The sequence below is a fragment of the Delphinus delphis genome, chromosome 17, assembly GCF_949987515.2.
Source record: "Delphinus delphis chromosome 17, mDelDel1.2, whole genome shotgun sequence".
Taxonomy (NCBI): Eukaryota; Metazoa; Chordata; class Mammalia; order Artiodactyla; family Delphinidae; genus Delphinus; species Delphinus delphis.
Window position 1 is genome coordinate 17,211,601 of NC_082699.1, and position 21,183 is coordinate 17,232,783.

At 41.4% G+C, this 21,183-nt stretch overlaps 1 protein-coding gene across 4 annotated transcripts in view; it reads left to right on the forward strand.

Moving 5' to 3' along the window:
* The first annotated feature begins 5,409 nt into the window (after positions 1-5,409).
* Positions 5,410-21,183, forward strand: part of TERF1 (telomeric repeat binding factor 1) — a 40,445-nt gene continuing 24,671 nt past the window's right edge. For 2 of the 4 annotated variants that reach the window (XM_059994757.1, XM_059994758.1), the window contains exons 1-4: positions 5,410-5,722; positions 10,344-10,439; positions 17,301-17,422; positions 18,982-19,068. In XM_059994757.1, the coding sequence (XP_059850740.1) occupies positions 5,416-5,722; positions 10,344-10,439; positions 17,301-17,422; positions 18,982-19,068 (612 nt within the window). In that variant the 5' untranslated portion in view covers positions 5,410-5,415. The remainder of the gene's footprint in view (positions 5,723-10,343; positions 10,440-17,300; positions 17,423-18,981; positions 19,069-21,183) is intronic. The other 2 variants (XM_059994759.1, XM_059994760.1) reach the window with 1 other exon arrangement.

Consider the following 21,183-nt stretch of genomic DNA (forward strand, 5'->3'; position numbering starts at 1 on the left):
CACCACCCCATAATATGTGATGCTAAGGCCGCCCCATAGGCCTCTGGGCTGGAATCCATCTTGGAAAAAGAGTTGCGCACGCATATTGAGGAGGGTCCTAGGGCAGGTCAGGTGTAGAAGAAGAAGCCAGATAACTGTGCAAAGGTAAACAAAGACCCAGAAGAACTGCCCTGTATGAATGACTTCACCATCTCTTTATTGCTCTCCACCCTCATTAGGGAGGACGCCCACACCCTTTCTCTCCGGGTGCATCTCTGCCTTGCCTCTGTCTTAACTAAATAAACTGTTTCTCTGTGTGCTCTCCCACTTGTGCTGTGTCTCTAATAATAAACTTTGTACCTGTTTTTACAGTTTTTGCCTCCTTGAGAAATGGATTTTTCACTGGAGGTGAGAGCCAGGGGTTTTGTGGTGGCTAGGATTCCTGGTTTTCATCCAGGCTACCCAGGTTCAGTTCCTGGGCAGGGAATTAAGATCTCGCTTCATGCCACCACTTACTGCTGCCTCTCTGAGATCATTACATTGAGTCATTTTGGCTATTAGATACAACCCTGTTTGGGCAACCACCAGCCTGGACTAACCCTTTGACCCCAGTGTCTCATTTATCCACGTGCAGTCAAACACTCTGGTACATAGTTCATAAGGATAGCCTTCAACTGTGAGTTCCTCTCATCCCTGTACATGCATTTTCCTCCTCCAATCAAGAGGTGAAGTCTACTTGCCACTGAATCTGGGATGGCCTTGTGGCTTGCTTTGACCGAACGAGCATGGAAGAAGTAACACTGTGCTAGTCTGGGCTTGGGCCTTCAGAGACCTAAAAGCGTTTGCTTTTGCTCTTTCATTTTTATTTATTTATTTTTTTGGTCGCACAGCTTGCGGGATCTTAGTTCCCCGACCAGGGATTGAACCCAGGTCCACAACAGTGTAAGCGCCGAGTCCTAACCACTGGACCACCAGGGAATTCCCATGATTTTGCCCTTTTAAAGCACAGCTGTCATTGAAAGCAGTCCAGTCTCTCCTACTCAAGAGAGGCCACGAAGACAGGCTCTGGAGGAGACGCCGTCCTCTGAGCAGCACGGGGCTCCTCGGTTTCCTGGTTCTTATGGATTTAGTCCCAGCAAGTACCACACCGGTGCTCTATGTAGAGCAGAGAGAAGAATCTTAGATTTGAAATCAGAAGAAATTCCTGAAGCCAAAAGAGCAAACACACTAAGCCACATTCATGCATGTTACTTGTATTTGTACAGTAGCTTTCAAACCAGCTTCTTAGATCTCTGGCCCTCATCCCGTCTTGTGCTTGGCTTTTTTGCATATTGGGCTTACAAGCGAGCTAGTAAGAAAGAATTTCATAGATTTCTTTTTTTTAATTGAATGAGGGGAATTATACTATGTATTCTATTGTTTAATCAAAGATTTCATTCCATAGTGACCTTTACTGGGAAGAGTAAATGTATCACCAGGGCTGACAAAAAAAAGTAGCCAATTCAGTCTGTTTGGTCAAAGAATTGGTTGATTGGGAAAGGCAGTGCTGGTCAAATCTGTTATTTAGAATCAAGGCCCAATTGTACTCTGAATATTTTTATTTTTAAAAAGATTTTGTGAAATATTTCAAACTTATGAAATACAGAAAATAATATAATAAATACCTGCCACTCAATCTTGTCAAACCTTAACATTTGACCATACTTGCCTGTTAAAAAGAAAATCACAGGCCTCAAATGATGCCACTTGTGCTAAAGCCCATGATGCCAAATCTAGGCTTAATACCTGACTTGCAGTTTTGACCTTCCCCAGAAATGTAATCTTCATCAACCAGTCTACAGTTTTCTGGCCCAGCCCAATGACTAATCTGTCCTGTGGGCCCTCTCTAATCTCCCTGAGGAAGAAGAGGCATATCTGCATGATAAAACCCTTGCTTTTCTCTTCCCTCCCCAAAAGAAGGTGCTAACCTTCTCTTAAACAAGGTAATATATCATCCTTTTCCACTTGAAATAATCTCGCTGTGAGGGAGAATAACTGAATGTGCTGTGATAACCTCAGTCATTAAATGGGAGGACCCACAGCACTGCCTTCCCACAGCTGGCTATGCACTTATTTGTAAAAGTTGATATGCATATTGGGCGTTAATTCTTTAGCAGAAGAAAGGGGAGGGGGACCTTCTGTGGATCCAGGAACCACTACAGAGAAAATGAACTCTGGCTGGTGTCTGCTCCCCTGGGGAGGCCTTCTAGGGAGAAGAGGGAATAGTATAGAGTCAGAGTGCCTGCTTTCAGGTCCTGGGTCCCTAATTTACTAACTAGCTAACTCATTTACCGGTCTTGGGTGAGTTAACTGTCCTCTCTGTGCTGCAGGTTCATCCTCTATAGAATCATAATAGTATCTACCTAATAGAATAGCCGTGAAGATTAAATGAAATAATTCATATAATGCACGTAGAAAAGTTCTTGACATCCATTAAACATGCAATAAATTTTAAGTGTGGTTGATACGATCATGATCATTATCATAATTAGTTTCCGGCTAAAGGGACTTGGTCTGACCTATAGAGAAAGAGGGCAAAGACAGAAATGGAGGTATCTGGTTTTTGTGAATCAACACAGCAAATCTTAAACCATTAAAAATAAATAAATTTATGTATTTATTTTTGGCTGTGTTAGGTCTTCGTTGATGCTCACCGGCTTTCTCTAGTTGCGGCGAGCAGGGGCTACTCTTCGTTGCGGTGCGCGGGCTTCTCATGTTGCAGAGCATGGGCTCTAGGCGCGTGGGCTTCAGTACTTGTGGCACACAGGCTCAGTATTTGTGGTGCACGGACTTAGTTGCTCCGCGGCATGTGGGATCTTCCCGGACCAGGGCTCGAACCCATATCCCCTGCGTTGGCAGGCGGCTTCTTAACCACTGCACCACCAGGGAAGTCCCAACACAGCAAATCTTTTTTTTTTTTTTTTTTTTTTTTTGCGGTACGCGGGCCCCTCACTGTTGTGGCCTCTCCCATTGCGGAGCACAGGCTCCGGACGCGCAGGCTCAGCGGCCATGGCTCACGGGCCCAGCCGCTCCGCGGCATGTGGGATCTTCCCGGACCGGGGCACGAACCCGTGTCCCCTGCATTGGCAGGCGGACTCTCAACCACTGTGCCACCAGGGAAGCCCCACAGCAAATCTTAAAGTACTATTTAGTACTTAATAGCTGAAGTTTTCAAATTCTATAAAGAATTTTACTGGTAAGAATGTGGGCCCCAACAGTTTGAAGTAAGGCTCATGATGGCTCAAGAAATTCAGCCTATTCCAGCAGAAAGTGGCCCAGGTCCCTACAGGTCCTTAGAACAGTCAGCGAGGGACTTCTACACCTCTAGGCTAGGCTAGGGTCTGTGGCCCCTGTCCAGCGGAAAGAAGCTTCAGGAGAAGAGACCTTCAACCCCTTACCCCTTAAGAATAAGGGTGTAGAGTCTCTCAGGGGGGAATGAGACAGGCTGGGACCTGGGACCCTCTGCTGAGTGCACCTCTCCTTGAACAACAAAATACACAGAAATTATAAGGGACTAAAAATAACTGCGTGCATGGCCAGTTGGGGCAAATTCTGGACAGAAGATACAAAAAGACCAAAAAACCCAACTGCCACTTTTGAAGAGCCCAGAGCAAAAGCAGGGTACTGAGCACAGCCCCTGAACTCAACACCACCAGAGGGTGGGCAAAACACCTAAGCCACACCTGTGGCCCGACCCCTGGACACACCTCTACCCTCACCCCATCTACGGAACAAGCTTGACACCCACCTCAGGGAACGCACAAGCAAGGGAACCTGTTGTCTGTTATCTCTCCCCCCTGCTGCTGCAGGGGCCCCAATAAAGCCTTGCCTGGAAAAAAAAATGTTTCCTGTTATTCTGAGTATCAATTTTTCTCTAAGCACGTCTTAAAAAGTGTAACACATTCATTCAATAAATATTGATTGAATGTCTACCATGTGGCAGGCACTTTTCTAGGCATTAGGAATACAGTAGTAGAAAAGACATACAAAATACCTTCCCTTATGAATCTTACTTTTTTTTTTAACCACTGTGGATTCTTAACCACTGTGGATTCTTAATCACTGTGCCACCAGGGAAGTCCCCCAACCTAGGTATTCTTAACGGCTATAATATGGTGCTTTAAGGACTCAACGTTTCAACTCCGGCTTTAAGATAATAATAAATGTGTAAAATTAAAACATAAAGGCTTTGATAATGTTGGATGTGTTATAAACAGAAAGTTGTTGTTGGTTTTTTTTTTTTTTTGCGGTACACAGGCCTCTCACTGTTGTGGCCTCTCCCGTTGCGGAACACAACGCGCAGGCTCAGCAGTCATGGCTCACGGGCCCAGCCGCTCCGCGGCATGTGGGATCTTCCCGGACCGGGGCACGAACCCGCATCCCCTGCATCGGCAGGCGGACTCTCAACCACTGCGCCACCAGGGAAGCCCACAGAAAGGTTTTTAAAAGAAACTTTTTATTCAGTTATAACCCATATACTGAAAAGTGCATATATCGTGTTCAATGAATTTTCATAAAGGACCACACTGATGTAACTATCACCCACATAGAGAAATAGAACATAACCAGACCCCCTTCCCCCAACGCCCTCTTGTGCTTAAAGGTAAGTTTGAAAGTTCAAAATAAGTATTCACTTATTGTTGTAAAGCTGAATGCTATAGTCAATTTCAGGCCCTGAATAAAATTCATTCCCATAATAATATACTCTTCCTAGAGCGATAATTCGGAAAATTTGGTCCCCAGACAAGCAGCCTCAGTATCACTGAACTGCGAACTTATCACTTGCTAATTCAAGGATCCCAGTCCAGATCTACAGAACAAAAACTCTGGGGGTGGAGGCCGGCAATTCGTGTTTTTAATAAGCCTAGGGGCTTATTCTGATGCCCCTTAAGGTTGGAGAAGCACGGATCTAAGTCTGTTGGAAGAGTTTTGGTTCGTGATCGCACAGTAACTGTTAAGTGAATACCAGGATCTAAAGTGTTACGCTCAAAAAATAGTGACAAGTTTTAATCACCTATCTCATTTTTGAAGCACACTGAGGGTAAAATGTTTTTCCATTTTAACTAACCGTATTGTTGTTCTAGTCAGTGTTGCATTTTAGCACGAGAATAAAGCAGTCGCCCGCTCCCCGACCTCCTATTCTCTCTCCGCATCCAGCCAGAACTTGTCTAGTTTACCAACAAAACTGCACCCCTGGGTGGCGGGGAATTCAACATCCAGAGGCGGGAGCAGATTTCGGCCAATCAGAAGCCAGGTTCGAGCCGCTCGCCCATCCCGGTGGTGTGTGATTGGTGGTTTCCCGCGGGCGGAAGAGACCCTCCGAGGCTCCGCCCCGCACGGCGCGAGCCAATCGTCGCTCCGCGCAGGAAAAGACAGAAGCAGTGCGAGAGATGTAATATGGCGGAGAGCGCCGCCTCAGCGGCTCCGAGCCCGCGAGGGCTTGCGGATGGGGAGGATGCCCGTCCCCTGGAGGAGCGGATGGCGGAAACGGCGAGAGATGATCAGGGGCAGTTTGAGTGCCAGGAACCGCTCGAGTGCCAGATGCACTTGGGGGCCCCTGAGGAGGAGGAGGACGCGGGCCTGGTGGCTGAGGCCGAGGCGGTAGCTGCCGGCTGGATGCTCGATTTCCTCTGCCTGTCTCTTTGCCGGGCCTTCCGTGACGGCCGGTCGGACGACTTCCACCGCACCCGCGACAGCGCCGAGGGTGAGTGCGGGGCGCGCCCGGGCCGGGGGCGGGGACCGCGGCGGGCTGCCGAGGCCAGGTTTGCGGCGCTGTCCCCCAGGGGGTCGGGGATCGGGCTGCTGCGGCGCCCGAGCGGAGGGCCCCCAGCTCAGAGTTGATCGTTGGTTCCAATCCCGCATCCGTCTCCTCTCAGCTCCTCAGTTTTGCTCAGATTCATTAGAGTTGAAAGAGGGTTAAGTGGGTTAAAATGAACAAAACTGCACTGAATCCAGTGTCCAGTTCCCTTTGTCGCCTGTGGCGCTTGTGTTTCTTGCTTTTTTCGGCAGAGATACTCCTGTAAAGGCATTTATTTAACAAGTCACTGTGACCTAGGCATCAGTGTTTTCTGTTACTTCGGGAGCTATCTAAACCTGGTTTAGCCCGCTGGCTCCGTATAGGCTTCAGAATAAAAGTAACTGACAATGAAATCTACCGCCTACACAAGACAGCCTGTAAGCGATGGACAGAGACCTTGACGCCTAGAGAAGGCTAGCTGGCTTTTTGAATGATAACCGAAAGATGCTCTGGTATTTATGTGAGTTGGCCGTCAACTTATTGCAGCCGAACGCAACCCCAAGATACTATTTAGTAGGAAATCAAATACCTCAGAAAACCGTATTGGTACATTTCAGCTTCACGGTTATCCCGTGAGTTAGGCAAGTAATCTCAGTTTATAGAGGAGTGTACTAGTTAAAACAACCTAAAGCATTGATAGGTTAAAGGGTTGTTCCAGACGCATGTCTTATCTTCCAATTCAAGAAACTTTCCTCCGTGTCACAGATAACACTAGAGCCATGGTTAATTAACACTAATTAGGAAGTTAAATCCTGGAATGAAGCCAGTTCATTTAATAATTCGAATTATTATAAAGGCCTCTTTGGGGAGGAGGCTAAAATTATCTATGTGTTAATGAATTTGAATTGGAAATATCAGTATGAGCTCCTGTTTATAACATATAGAAATATCAATGCATATTATACATATATAGACACAGGTTAGGATATACTCATATATTTCCTTGTTCTGTCAGATGAAAGGGTGTAGAAGCAATGTAACCCTAGCAGCAAGGGGTACACTTAGCACTCAAGTCTTGGTTTCCAATACCATTCTCCAGAGAAATGGCCTGATTCTGGGACTGGGACAGGAAATATACAAGTTGAGCCTGGAGCATCTTGTAACAGAAAGTAAGAAAGTGCTAAAAACAAAGCAAAACAAAACCCCCAAAGAAACAAAAAAAAAAATCCCACAATTATGGGAGTAGTACAAAAGGACACGGGAGCCAACCGCAAGGGCTCCCAATGGCCAAAGCTGAAATAACTCGAGCAAGAAAATACAGTTGACCCTTAAACAACACAGGTGTGAACTGCACCTGTCCACTTACAAGCCAATTGTTTTCTCAGTAGTAAATAAGACAGTACTACGCAATCTGTGGTTGGTTAAACTGGGAATACAGAGAGCTGACACTGGGATTTTCAACTGCTCAGAGGGTCAGCACCCCTAACCCTGGCATTGTTCAAAGGTCAACTGTAGTGTTGGATTATAACCCAACATACAAAATAAATATCCATAAAGTTCATACTGATGTAAATAAATGGTGGAATAAATATACAAATGGAAGAAGAGACAAATCTCCGACGCAGAAGAATTCCAGGTAATTCGTGTAGCTACTCTGTCCTCAAGGAGGTGGAGCGTAACTCCCCACTCCTTAAGTGTGGGCTGCGAAGAGCACAGGATACAAAGGGGGAGAAAGTAGAGAAAGCTGACGGACACTGGCCCACCTAGGTAATCAAGGTCAGCATCAGCAGTGATAGCTAGTAGCATGTACGCTTGATACGGTGTGATGAAAATGGAACTTTACCTCTGTGACCCTCCTCCCCAAACCCCATAACTCTAGTCAAATCATGAGAAGAATATCAGACAAATCCCAATAGAGAGGTACATTGTACAAAATACCTCAAAATTGTCAAGGTCATCAAAACCAGGGAACGTCTGAGAAACTGTTATAGCCAAGAGATGCCCAAAGAGACATGATGACTAAATGTTATGTGGTGCCCTGGTTGGGATCTTGCAGCAGAAAAAGGACATTAAGTAAACACTAAGGAAATCTGAATAAAGCATGGACTTTAGTTACTAATGTATCACTATTGGTTAATTAATGTAACATGGAATACTAATTAATGCAAGATGCTAATAACAGGGTAAACTGGGTGGAGGGTATATGGGACCTCTTTACTCTCTTTCTTCACTACATTATGTATATTTAAAACCATTGTAAAAAATAAAGTTTATTTAAAAAAAAAAAAGGACCTTGTAAGGTTCTAGCCCAAGACCCAAGGAATAATCTAGGTCATCTCCATTATTTGAAGGTTAAAGGCACAGAAACCCAGAAAGAGTAAACTTTTTCAGGTTGTATTGCTAAAACAGATATGCAAACTGTGAACATAATATTGTCTCGGTATTCCATTTTTGACTAAAATGACTCCCTTTTATCTCTTATAGAATTTCATTTACTACGCTTTTCAAGATTGTAAACATATACAACTCTGATGCTTCCTAGAAAATTCTTAGTTCTTTCATTCCAACTCAGAATTATTCTCCCACCTCACTTATCTCAGATAATGCCTTTTCCAGACTGATATTCCTAACCTATCTCCACCGTGGGAAGCAGTGTAGAATTGTAATTAAGAGCGTGGGCTCCATAGTAAATTGTCTGAGTTTGATTCCGGGCTCTGCTGGTTTATAGCCATAAGACTTGAAGCAACGACTTGGTACCACCAGTTCCCGTGGTACTACAATTTCCTCATCTGTAAAATGGTAGTAATAACGGCATCTACCTCAAAGGGCTGTTGAGAGAAGCAGATGAACTGATATGTATAAAGCAAGGTTTCCCAGCCTCAGCCTGTTGACATTTTGCACCACATGATTCTTTATTCTGTGTATGCTTGAGGGTAGAGGGGGAATGAGGTGGAGGTTCTCCCGTGCATTGTAGGATCCTTGACCTCAGCCACTAGGTGCCAGTAGCACCCCTCCCACTCGTGACAATCAAAAATAGCTCCAAGGGCTTCTCTGGTGGCGCAGTGGTTGGGAGTCCGCCTGCCAATGCAGGGGACACGGGTTCGTGCCCCGGTCCGGGAAGATCCCACATGCCGCGGAGCGGCTGGGCCCGTGAGCCATGGCCGCTGAGCCTGCGCGTCCGGAGCCTGTGCTCTGCAACGGGAGAGGCCACAACGGTGAGAGGACCGCGTACCGCCAAAAAAAAAAAAAAATGTCTCCAGACATTGCCAAATGCCTCCTAGGGGACAAAATCACCCCTAGTTGAGAACCACTGCTCAGTGCTTAGAGTAGTGCCTGGTATTATAGTTAAGTGCTTAAATATAGTTGTTACTGTTGCTGGTCATTAGATCCTCCCTAATGTAGTGTTTGGTTACAGGTGTGGAAAAAGCAGATAGCCAGGTTCAACCAGGGTAGGTTTTCATTGTTTTTGTCTTGTTTTATGCCTAACAGGTACAAAGAGCAGAAAGGCAGTGGTGTGTAGGGTATCTGTAGTTATTGCATACGTAGACTAAATATGGAGGGAAGTGAAGACAGAAAGGATATGACTTTCTTCCCTAAAATAGATTAGGTCTTCCTTCTGTTTTGCTCCTATACCATACTTACCTTTTATGACACATTAAAATTTTAATTAGTCTCTTGCATAATTTTTTGTTTAATTCCTGCCTTCTCAGACTAAAACCTTCTGAGGAGCAGGGACTGGCTATCTTATTATTCAGACATCAGTCCCTACCACTGGCCAGCAGTAGATGTTCAGCCCATTGTTGAATAAGTTGTGTTTAAATTTTATATAAATTTTGTGCTCTTTTTGAATCCTATTTAATTATATTATGACTATATTTGGTCCAGATAATCTCTGGTGTAGCATAAGGTTATGGCATATTAAAATTGAGGAAATAAATACAAATAAATGTATTTATTTGTTTCATCTGCTTAGCAGCTGCAGGACTGTTTTTTGGTTTGCTGGTTAATTTAATCTTTGTCTTTTATTGCTACATGGTAAATTCAGTGAAAACCAGGATTATGGTTTACTCAGTGTTGTATATACTTACTACCTAGCATAACATCTGGGTGGGTGTTCAAATATTGGGGAGATTAACATTAATAAATGTTTTTAAAATAAAGCTTCGTAAACTGAACAGACTCTTGCTTAACTGAAACCTTGACAGAAATAATATATTTCCTATAATATTAGGCATTTTAAGGTATAAAGGAAGATTCCAGGTAATGATTTGACACATTTTACAGTTTGGATCTAAATCTCCCTTTTCATTTAGTTTAGACTGCTACCTGTGAAAATACGTAGTTTTCAAGATTTATTATTCTACCTGTGAAACATCAGTTTTATTTTGAAGGCAGAGTCTTCATTGTTATTCTTTTTTGTTCTGATTTCCTAAAAATTGTCTATAAATAAAGCATACACTCTAAATTTATGGTAATCTTTGGGTGATATTTGTAACTTATTTCTCCGCAAACCACGCAGAGGCACTGATGGGTCAAGTTTGGAGTTTTGTTTTAATGTTTTAATAAGATTCACTTTCTTCACTTTCAGCTATTATTCATGGATTGTCCAGTCTAACAGCTTATCAACTGAGAACTATATACATATGTCAATTTTTGACAAGAATTGCAGCTGGAAAAACCCTTGGTAAATATGTTTTTATCTTATATTGGACATATTTCAATCTATGTCTAAAGGGGAGACAATGAGAAGAAACAGATGGGAGTAGTCCTTTGTTTTTGAGAGTTTGCTCACGTGTATTTGGCATGTACATCTATACACAGACATATTTAAAGCTAGTAAAGGAAATATAATCCCTATCTTCTCAGAGTGATGGTTCTCAAATTTTAGCTTGCTTCCGAATTATTAGAGAACTTGTTAAGGAACAGAATGGTGAGTCCCCTTCTCCATTGTGAGTTTCTGATTCAGTAGGGTGAGTGAGGGGCCCTGGAGTTTACATTTCTATTAAGTTCCCAGGTGATTCTGATGTTGCTGTTGGGGGACCATGCTCCGTGTACTCTGTCTTTTTTTTTTTTGTGGTACGCGGGCCTCTCACTGTTGTGGCCTCTCCCGTTGCGGAGCACAGGCTCCGGACGCGCAGGCTCAGCGGCCATGGCTCACGGGCCCAGCCGCTCCGTGGCATGTGGGATCTTCCCGGACCGGGGCACGAACCCGTGTCCCCTGCATTGGCAGGCGGACTCTCAACCACTGCGCCACCAGGGAAGCCCATGTCTACTCTGTCTTAAAGACGTCACTAAATGGGGCTATGGTAACTTTGTGGTGACTCCTATTACTATCATGCATACTCTTTTTCTAACTGGCAACAATGATATTTGAAACCTCTTATTTGAGCTTGATTTTAGCACTTAATAAGGGAATATGATTTTATAACTATAATTCTCTCTCTCCCTTGTCCTCATAGTTTATTTATTTTTATTTTTTAAAGCATGGATCATTCTTTTTTTTTTTTTTCTTTTTAATTTTATTTATTTATTTATTTATGTCTGTGTTGGGTCTTCATTTCTGTGCCACGGCTTTCTCTAGTTGCAGCAAGTGGGGGCCACTCTTCATCGCGGTACGTGGGCCTCTCACTCTCGTGTTCTCTCTTGTTGTGGAGCACAGGCTCCAGACGCACAGGCTCGGTAATTGTGGCTCACGGGCCTAGTTGCTCCGCGGCATGTGGGATCTTCCCAGACGGGGGCTCGAACCCGTGTCCCCTGCATTGGCAGGCAGATTCTCGACCACTGCGCCACCAGGGAAGCCCCTTATAGTTTATTTTAGGTTGTAATGGCCAGGCCGGTTTCAGTTTATCAGTAATGGCTAATATTTACAGCATGGTTATTTAAAGGACCTTTTTTTTTTTTTTACATCTTTATTGGAGTATAATTGCTTTACAATGGTGTGTTACTTTCTGCTTTATAACAAAGTGAATCAGTTGTACATATACCTATGTTCCCATATCTCTTCCCTCTTGCGTCTCCCTCTCTCCCACCCTCCCTATCCCACCCCTCTAGGTGGTCACAAAGCACCGAGCTGATCTCCCTGTGCTATATGGCTGCTTCCCAATAGCTAGCTGTTTTACATTTGGTAGTGTATATATGTCCATGCCACTCTTACTTTGTCACAGCTTACCCTTCCCCCTCCCCATATCCTCAAGTCCATTCTCTAGTAGGTCTGTGTCTTTATTCCTGTCTTACCCCTAGGTTCTTCATGACATTTTTTTTTCTTAAATTCCATATATATGTGTTAGCATAAGGTATTTGTCTTTCTGTTTCTGACTTACTTCACTCTGTATGACAGACTCTAGGTCCATCCACCTCATTACAAATAGCTCAATTTCGTTTCTTTTTATGGCTGAGTAATATTCCACTGTATATATGTGCTACATCTTCTTTATCCATTCATCCGATGATGGACACTTAGGTTGTTTCCATCTCCTGGCTATTGTAAATAGAGCTGCAATGAACATTTTGGTACATGACTCTTTTTTTTTTTTTTTTTTTTTACATCTTTATTAGAGTATAATTGCTTTACAATGGTATGTTAGTTTCAGCTTCACAACAAAATGAATCAGTTATATATATACATATATTCCCATATCTCTTCCCGCTTGCATCTCCCTCCCTCCCACCCTCCCTATCCCACCCCTCCAGGCGGTCACAAAGCACCGAGCTGATCTCCCTGTGCTATGCGGCTGCTTCCCACTAGCTATCTACCTTACGTTTGGTAGTGTATATATGTCCATGCCTCTTTATCGCTTTGTCACCGTTTACCCTTCCCCCTCCCCATAGCCTCAAGTTCATTCTCTAGTAAGTCTGTGTCTTTATTCCTGTTTCACTCCTAGGTTTTTCATGACATTTTTTTTTTTTTAAATTCCATATATATGTGTTAGCATACGGTATTTGTCTCTCTCTTTCTGACTTACTTCACTCTGTATGACAGACTCTAGGTCTATCTACCTCATTACAAATAGCTCAATTTCGTCTCTTTTTATGGCTGAGTAATATTCCATTGTATATATGTGCCACATCTTCTTTATCCATTCATCCGATGATGGACACTTAGGTTGTTTCCATCTCTGGGCTATTGTAAATAGAGCTGCAATGAACATTTTGGTACATGACTCTTTTTGAATTATGGTTTTCTCAGGGTATATGCCCAGTAGTGGGATTGCCGGGTCATATGGTAGTTCTATTTGTAGTTTTTAAGGAACCTCCATACTGTTCTCCATAGTGGCTGTATCAGTTCACATTCCCACCAGCAGTGCAAGAGTGTTCCCTTTTCTCCACACCCTCTCCAGCATTTATTGTTTCTAGATTTTTTGCTGATGGCCATTCTAACTGGTGTGAGATGATATCTCATTGTAGTTTGGATTTGCATTTCTCTAATGATTAATGATGTTGAGCATTCTTTCATGTGTTTGTTGGCAGTCTGTGTATCTTCTTTGGAGAAATGTCTGTTTAGGTCTTCTGCCCATTTTTGGATTGGGCTTGTTTGTTTTTTTGTTATTGAGCTGCATGAGTTGCTTACAAATTTTGGAGATTAATCCTTTGTCAGTTGTTTCATTTGCAAATATTTTCTCCCATTCTGAGGGTTGTCTTTTGGTCTTGTTTATGGTTTCCTTTGCTGTGTAAAAGCTTTGAAGTTTCAGTAGGTCTCATTTGTTTATTTTTGTTTTTATTTCCATTTCTCTAGGAGGTGGGTCAAAAAGGATCTTGCTGTGATTTATGTCATAGAGTGTTCTGCCTATGTTTTCCTCTAAGAGTTTGATAGTGTCTGGCCTTACATTTAGGTCTTTAATCCATTTTGAGCTTATTTTTGTGTATGGTGTTAGGGAGTGATCTAATCTCATACTTTTACATGTACCTGTCCAGTTTTCCCAGCACCACTTATTGAAGAGGCTGTCCTTTCTCCACTGTACATTCCTGCCTCCTTTATCAAAGATAAGGTGACCTTATGTATGTGGGTTTATCTCTGGTCTTTCTATCCTGTTCCATTCATCTGTCTTTCTGTTTTTGTGCCAGTACCATACTGCCTTGATTACTGTAGCTTTGTAGTATAGTCTGAAGTCAGGGAGCCTGATTCCTCCAGCTCCGTTTTTCGTTCTCAAGATTGCTTTGGCTATTCGGGGTCTTTTGTCTTTCCATACAAATTGTGAAATTTTTTGTTCTAGTTCTGTGAAAAATGCCAGTGGTAGTTTGATAGGGATTGCATTGAATCTGTAGATTGCTTTGGGTAGTAGAGTCATTTTCACAATATTGATTCTTCCAATCCAAGAACATGGTATATATCTCTCCATCTATTTGTATCATCTTTAATTTCTTTCATCAGTGTCTTATAATTTTCTGCATACAGGTCTTTTGTCTCCTTAGGTAGGTTTATTCCTAGATATTTTATTCTTTTTGCTGCAGTGGTAAATGGGAGTGTTTTCTTGATTTCACTTTCAGATTTTTCATCATTAGTGTATAGGAATGCCAGAGATTTCTGTGCATTAATTTTGTATCCTGCTACTTTACCAAATTCATTGATTAGCTCTAGTAGTTTTCTGGTAGCACCTTTAGGATTCTCTATGTATAGTATCATGTCATCTGCAAACAGTGACAGCTTTACTTCTTCTTTTCCGATTTGGATTCCTTTTATTTCCTTTTCTTCTCTGATTGCTGTAGCTAAAACTTCCAAAACTATGTTGAATAAGAGTGGTGAGAGTGGGCAACCTTGTCTTGTTCCTGATCTTAGTGGAAATGCTTTCAGTTTTTCACCATTGAGGACGATGTTGGCTGTGGGTTTGTCATATATGGTCTTTATTATGTTGAGGAAAGTTCCCTCTATGCCTGCTTTCTGCAGGGTTTTTACCATAAATGGTGTTGAATTTTGTCTAAAGCTTTCTCTGCATCTGTTGAGATGATCGTATGGTTTTTCTCCTTCAATTTGTTAATATGGTGTATCATGTTGATTGATTTGCGTATATTGAAGAATCCTTGCATTCCTGGAATAAACCCCACTTGATCATGGTGTGTGATGATCCTTTTAATGTGCTGTTGGATTCTGTTTGCTAGTATTTTGTTGAGGATTTTTGCATCTATATTCATCAGTGATATTGGCCTGTAGTTTTCTTTCTTTGTGATGTCCTTGTCTGGTTTTGGTATCAGGGTGATGGTGGCCTCGTAGAATGAGTTTGGGAGTGTTCCTCCCCCTGCTATATTTTGGAAGTGTTTGAGAAGGATAGGTGTTAGCTCTTCTCTAAATGTTTGATAGAATTCGCCTGTGAAGCCATCTGGTCTTGGGCTTTTGTTTGTTGGAAGATTTTTAATCACAGTTTCAATTTCAGTGCTTGTGATCGGTCTGTTCATATTTTCTATTTCTTCCTGATTCAGTATTGGCAGGTTGTGCATTTCTAAGAATTTGTCCATTTCTTCCAGGTTGTAAAGGACCTTTTGATGCAAATAATTCCATATTTATATTGGGTTTTACAATTTACAAAATGCTTTCCTGGCAGTCTCCAGTGGTGGGCCGTAATCGCACGGAACTGTTCACTTATAAACAGACTGGGTGGCAGGAAATCCCACCCTATTAGGACCACTCTGGGAGCCCACACTCATCCAGCTGTGGCCCATGTGGTGTGCTGTGTTGTGGGGGTGAGTGGGGCCCGGACAGTCAGTGGATTAGGGCTAGAGACAAAGCAGACGTGCGGAAGACGGTAGGTAGGCAGGCTGGCTGGGCTGGTGGCAGAGGAAGAAAACGGGCTGATGTAGACCATAAGCTAACATGGTTCACAGAGCCGTCTGGTAAATTAAATGTGACAGAATGTTCTAGAAGTGCCTGGCTGGGCTTCACATGTAGCAGTTGTTCATTGTATTCTTATTTTCCCTTCCAACAACTTTTTCTCTTAAAACAAGGGTGCAAAAAAAATCCCTGTTTTGTGTGTGACCCCATGGTTTAATCTTGAAATTCACCAGGGTGCATCTTAGATATAATAGGCTGGGGTCAGTGATCAAGAATCACTATATTTCAAGAGAGGCAGCATTTAAAACTTAGTTTTAGTTTATGTATTGGATTTTCAACTACACGTGACCCTGAGTTTCAAATGGAGATGTTTGTGTGTAATTTGCTAAGTAGTTACCAGCCACTGTGAGTCTTTGATAAGAATAAGCTGATAAATTCTGTTTTAAGAAAGTTTAACAGTAGTACAAATATTATCTCATTAAATATTCACATAGTATTTATTTACAGCATTTTTTGTTTGTTTTGTTTTGTTTGCGGTATGCGGGCCTCTCATTGCTGTGGCCTCTCCCGTTGCGGAGCACAGGCTCCGGATGCGCAGGCTCAGTGGCCATGGCTCACGGGCCCAGCCGCTCTGCGGCACGTGGGATCTTCCCGGACTGGGGCACAAACCCGTGTCCCCTGCATCGGCAGGCAGACTCTCAACCACTGCGCCACCAGGGAAGCCCATATTTACAGCATTTTATAGGTGAGAAAGCTGAGGCTTAAAAAGGCAAAATAACTTTTTCAACACCACACAGGTAGTAGTACATGATAGAGTCTGGAATAAACTCCAAAGTTTTAAAAACCACTATACAATATTGCAACAGATGGTATATGGTGATGAGAAAGAGGAAGGAGTAAAACGGTGACTCCTTACGTTTTTTTTAAATAAATTTATTTATTTATTTTGGCTGCGTTGGGTCTTCGTTGCTGTGCGCGGGCTTTCTCCAGTTGTGGAGAGCGGGGGCTACTCTTCGTTGTGGCGTGTAGGCTTCTCATTGCGGGGCTCGGGCTCTAGGCGCGTGGGCTTCAGTAGTGTGGCACGCAGGCTCAGTAGTTGTGGCGCGTGGGCTCAGTAGTTGTGGCTTGCAGGCTCTAGAGCACAGGCTCAGTAGTTGTGGTGCACAGGCTTAGTTGCTCTGCGGCACGTGGGATCTTCCCAGACCAGGGCTCGAACCCATGTCCCCTGCGTTGGCAGGCGGATTCTTAACCACTGCACCACCAGGGAAGTCACTCCTTAGGTTTTTAAGCTTTGGTGATTGGAATAATGTTGGTAGAGAGATAAGTTCTTGATTGATCCTGTTTCAAATATCTACAAAATATATAACAAGGATTTAAAGTAGTATATGCGAAAATCAAATTTCACAATAAACTAATTTCATGCTCTATCTCAATGAAGTTTGTTATACTGCAGTTAGACTTACAAACCATTTAAGAATTCTGTTATTGTGACACCTTATAAAATATAATTTATTTCAGGTTTTAAAATCAGTATTTTAGTAGAGAAAATCTTCAGATGTTTTGTGGACTCATATATAGCCTTTTCTGTTTTTTATTTTTTTTTAAGTTGATTTTAATGAGGAAATTAACTTGAAAAATCTTCCCTAAACTGGTATATACGAGAGCAGTGCCTGGCACATAGTATACACTCAGTCAATGTTTAAAGAAATGAGTTTATAAAAAAATTAACAAAGTAAAGTTCTTCATGGCTTTCTAAGTTACTTATTTTTATTTTGGTTTTAAAAGATGCACAGTTTGAAAGTGATGAACAAATTACACCCTTGGAATCAGCCCTGATGATTTGGGCATCAATTGAAAAGGAACATGACAAGCTTCATGAAGAAATACAGAATTTAATTAAAATTCAGGTATGAGTGTTACTTTGTGTTTATTATTATTATTTTGCTAGAAAATAAAAACAACATCTAAAGAAACTAAGAGCCAACTAATAGAAGTTGGATGGTAAACCTGTAGTAAAATATAATATAATCATTCTCTTTAGAAATTTGACCTATGATTTATTGTCTTGACATGAGGACTAAGAGCTGGGACTTAATGTTTTCTACCTAAGTGCATATTGCCCCCACGTTGGAAAATATGCCAAATCTATTTAAAGATTACTAAACAACTTTCAAAAACCAGTGGTTTATGCTCTCCCATTTAAAGATTACCTTTTATTTATTTTTTTTATTTTTTTTATTTTTTTTTATTTTTTTTTTATTTTTATTTTTTTTAAATATTTTTTTTGCCCACACCACATGGCATGCGGGATCTTAGTTCCCTGACCAGGGATTGAACCCACTCCCCCTGCAGTGGACACGCAGAGTCTTAACCACTGGACCACTAGAGAAGTCCCTAAAGATTATCAAATAATAAGAAATGAATGGGTTTTTGCGATTAAGAGAATGTAAAATTTTAACTATGTAGAGAAAATTTTAGTAGGAGTAGCCTATTAAAGAGTGAAAAACCAAAGAAAGTCGTTCAAAGATATAATAGCAGGGAAAATGTTTCGTTTACAGGCAAAGTATGTACTCAGGAATTTCATAGTTAAATAAACTTTTTCTAGTTTTTAAAAAAATTTTCATGGTTGGGTAGGAGAAAATCCAGGTGGTGTCCCACCTTCTCAGGAATTAATTATTGACGGTGTGGTGACTGTCAATTAGAATTAAAACCTGAGGAGAATCGGCAGAAAAATGACTGCTGCTTTTAAGAATTTCAACCCAGGGCAAAGGGATTTGTCATGTTGTCCCAATCTTTTGGAGTTCTAGGGGAAGCAGGCCTTTGCTAAATATACCAGTAAAGTTGAACAGGTTACATAAAATACATAGCAAACGTGTAATAATATACTGTTTACTGTTTGCCAGATACTGTTCTAAGCACTTTTATATATAACTCTTTAATCCTTACAACTGCCCTGTGAAATAGGTACTATTATTTTCACCATTTTACATTGGTGTAAAGAAACGGAGGCGCCAAGAGGTTAAATAGCTTTCCCAAGTTTACAAACCTACCCAGGTGGTAATGGTGGTCCTATATCTTACCACATATAGTAGCAAAAAAGGCCAGTTTATAAAATGATTATTCAAAAGCATCTGGCTTCCTGAGTTTCTATTAGAGATTTTCCTGGGGTCCTAAGTAGCAACTTTTATATATCCTAATCATCACAAACACCATCCATCTACCCCTTCTCTCTCTTCCCTTTTGCTCAAAATGACTATTTCGGTGGGTCCTCAATATATATAATGTAGCTCCTGATTTATTTATTAATTCCTGCCTTTAATATCATTTATCAAATCAAAATTATTAAGCTACATAAGAATATTTTAAATGAAATAATTTAGACTTACCTGAGTTATTTCAATATTAAACAACAATTAAATATTTTAAAAAGCAATCTAAGGTTTGTATTTGTCATCCTGTCTTTTAGGCTATAGCTGTTTGCATGGAAAATGGAAATTTTAAGGAAGCAGAAGAAGTCTTTGAAAGAATATTTGGTGACCCAAATTCTTACACGGTAATTATTTAAATTAGAATCAGAAGTTTGGAGCCGTTTATATGGAATAAGGAAAATTGAAAGAACATTGGAGGAGAAAAGAAACGTTTTCTCTTTTAAACAGTAGAGTCCAACAGAAATATAATGCCAGTCCCGTATGTGATTTTAAACTTTCTAGTAGCCTGGCTTCCCTGGTGGCACAGTGGTTGAGAGTCCGCCTGCCGATGCAGGGGACACGGGTTCGTGCCCCGGTCCGGGAAGATCCCACATGCCGCGGAGCGGCTGGGTCCGTGAGCCATGGCTGCTGAGCCTGCGCGTCCGGAGCCTGTGCTCCGCAACGGGAGAGGCCACAGCAGTGAAAGGCCCGTGTACCGCAAAAAAAAAAAAAAAAAAAAAAAAAAAAATTTCTAGTAGCCACATTAAAAAAGTAAAAAGAAACAAGTAAAACTAATTTTAGTAACACTTTATTTAACCCAGTATATCCAAAAACATTATTCTTTTTAACAATCAATGTAAAAAGTATTGGTGAGATATTTTGCACTCCCTTTTTTGTACAGTCAGCCCTCTGTATCCTGGGTTCCATATCTGGGGATTCAACCAACTGCAGATTGAAAATATTTAGGGGGAAAAAATTCCAGAAAGTTTCAAAAGCAAAACTTGAATTTGTCACACACTGGCAACTATTTACATAGCACTTACATTGTATTAGGTATTATAAGTTATCTAGATATGATTTAAAGTATATGTGAGGAAATGTGTAGGTTATATGCAAATACTACACCATTTTATATAAGCGACTTGAGCATCCTTGGATTTTGGTACCCGAGGGGAGTCCTGGAGCCAATCCCATGTGGATACCGAGGTACAACTGTAGTAAGTCTTTGAAATCTAGGGTGTATTTTATACTTGAGGCTAAATTCAGGCTTACGCCTTGCAAGGGCTGAGTAGCCTTGTGTGGCTAGTGGCTACCATACTGAGCAGTGCAGGTGTAGGGAAATGCATTATAACTTGCTTATTTTTCTGGAGGTTTCTTATGTTATCACTAGTTTTTGTGTGTATGTGTAATGTTAAGGTCAATAGAAGTTAATTTTTCAGTATTAAAAACAAAGTTATGAGAGCAAATTAAGCTTATTCAAAGAAGTGTAGTTTTATACAGTTTTTAGTGAACTCTTTATTGAACAATAGCATACCTTTAGTAGAGTACATGTATCATAAGTGTATAAGTAGGTGTATTTTCACAAAAGGAACACACTTGTGTGGTGACCTCCTAGATCAAGAAACAGAACATCACCAGCACCCTCCAGGCACTATCCCAACCACCTTCTCAAGGGTAACCGCTATCCTGACTTGTAACATCCAAGATTAGTCTTTCTTATTTCTGAACTTTATATAACAGAATCATATAGCAAGTTTATATTTGTAAGAGAGATACATGGTGTTGCTTATAACAATCGTTTGTTCATTCTCATTGCTCCACTGTAGGAATATACTACAATTTATCCATTCTACTGTGGATGGACATTTGAGTTATTTCCGTATTTTTTCCATTACATTCCTTTACATGTCTTTTGTAGAAAAAATATATGTGTTTCTATTGGGTATATACTTAGGAATAGAATTGGTGAGTTGTAGGATATGCACATACTCAGTTTTAGTAGATACTGCCAGAATTTTCCAAAGTAATTATCAATTCCTGCAGTAGTGTGGGAGAGTTCCAGTTGCTTCACAGACCTTATATGTGGTTTTCATTATAGTCATTCAGGCAAATATGTAGTGCTATCGCATTGGCTTTTAATTTCTGTTTCTTTGATGATTAATGAAGTTGAGTACCTTTTCACATGGTGGTTTAGGGGAGAGGGAATCACCTTAATTCACTGAAGGACTGAGCCTTTAGTAAGGCTTATTCTAATTTGCCCCTGTTCCTATGGTGTAACCCTCCTGAGATTTCAGCTGGAAGCCTGGTATGTTTATTGGGTTCCCTGCCCTTACTTTTTTGCCTTAGTGCTGTGAGACTACTGAAAATTCCACTCTACTTGTACGTCACAGAAGAGGAAACTTTATGGCCAGTAAGCCTAAGAGAGAAAGTGTTAACCTCAATAATATTCGTGATCAGGTTAATACCAAGTAATATATTGA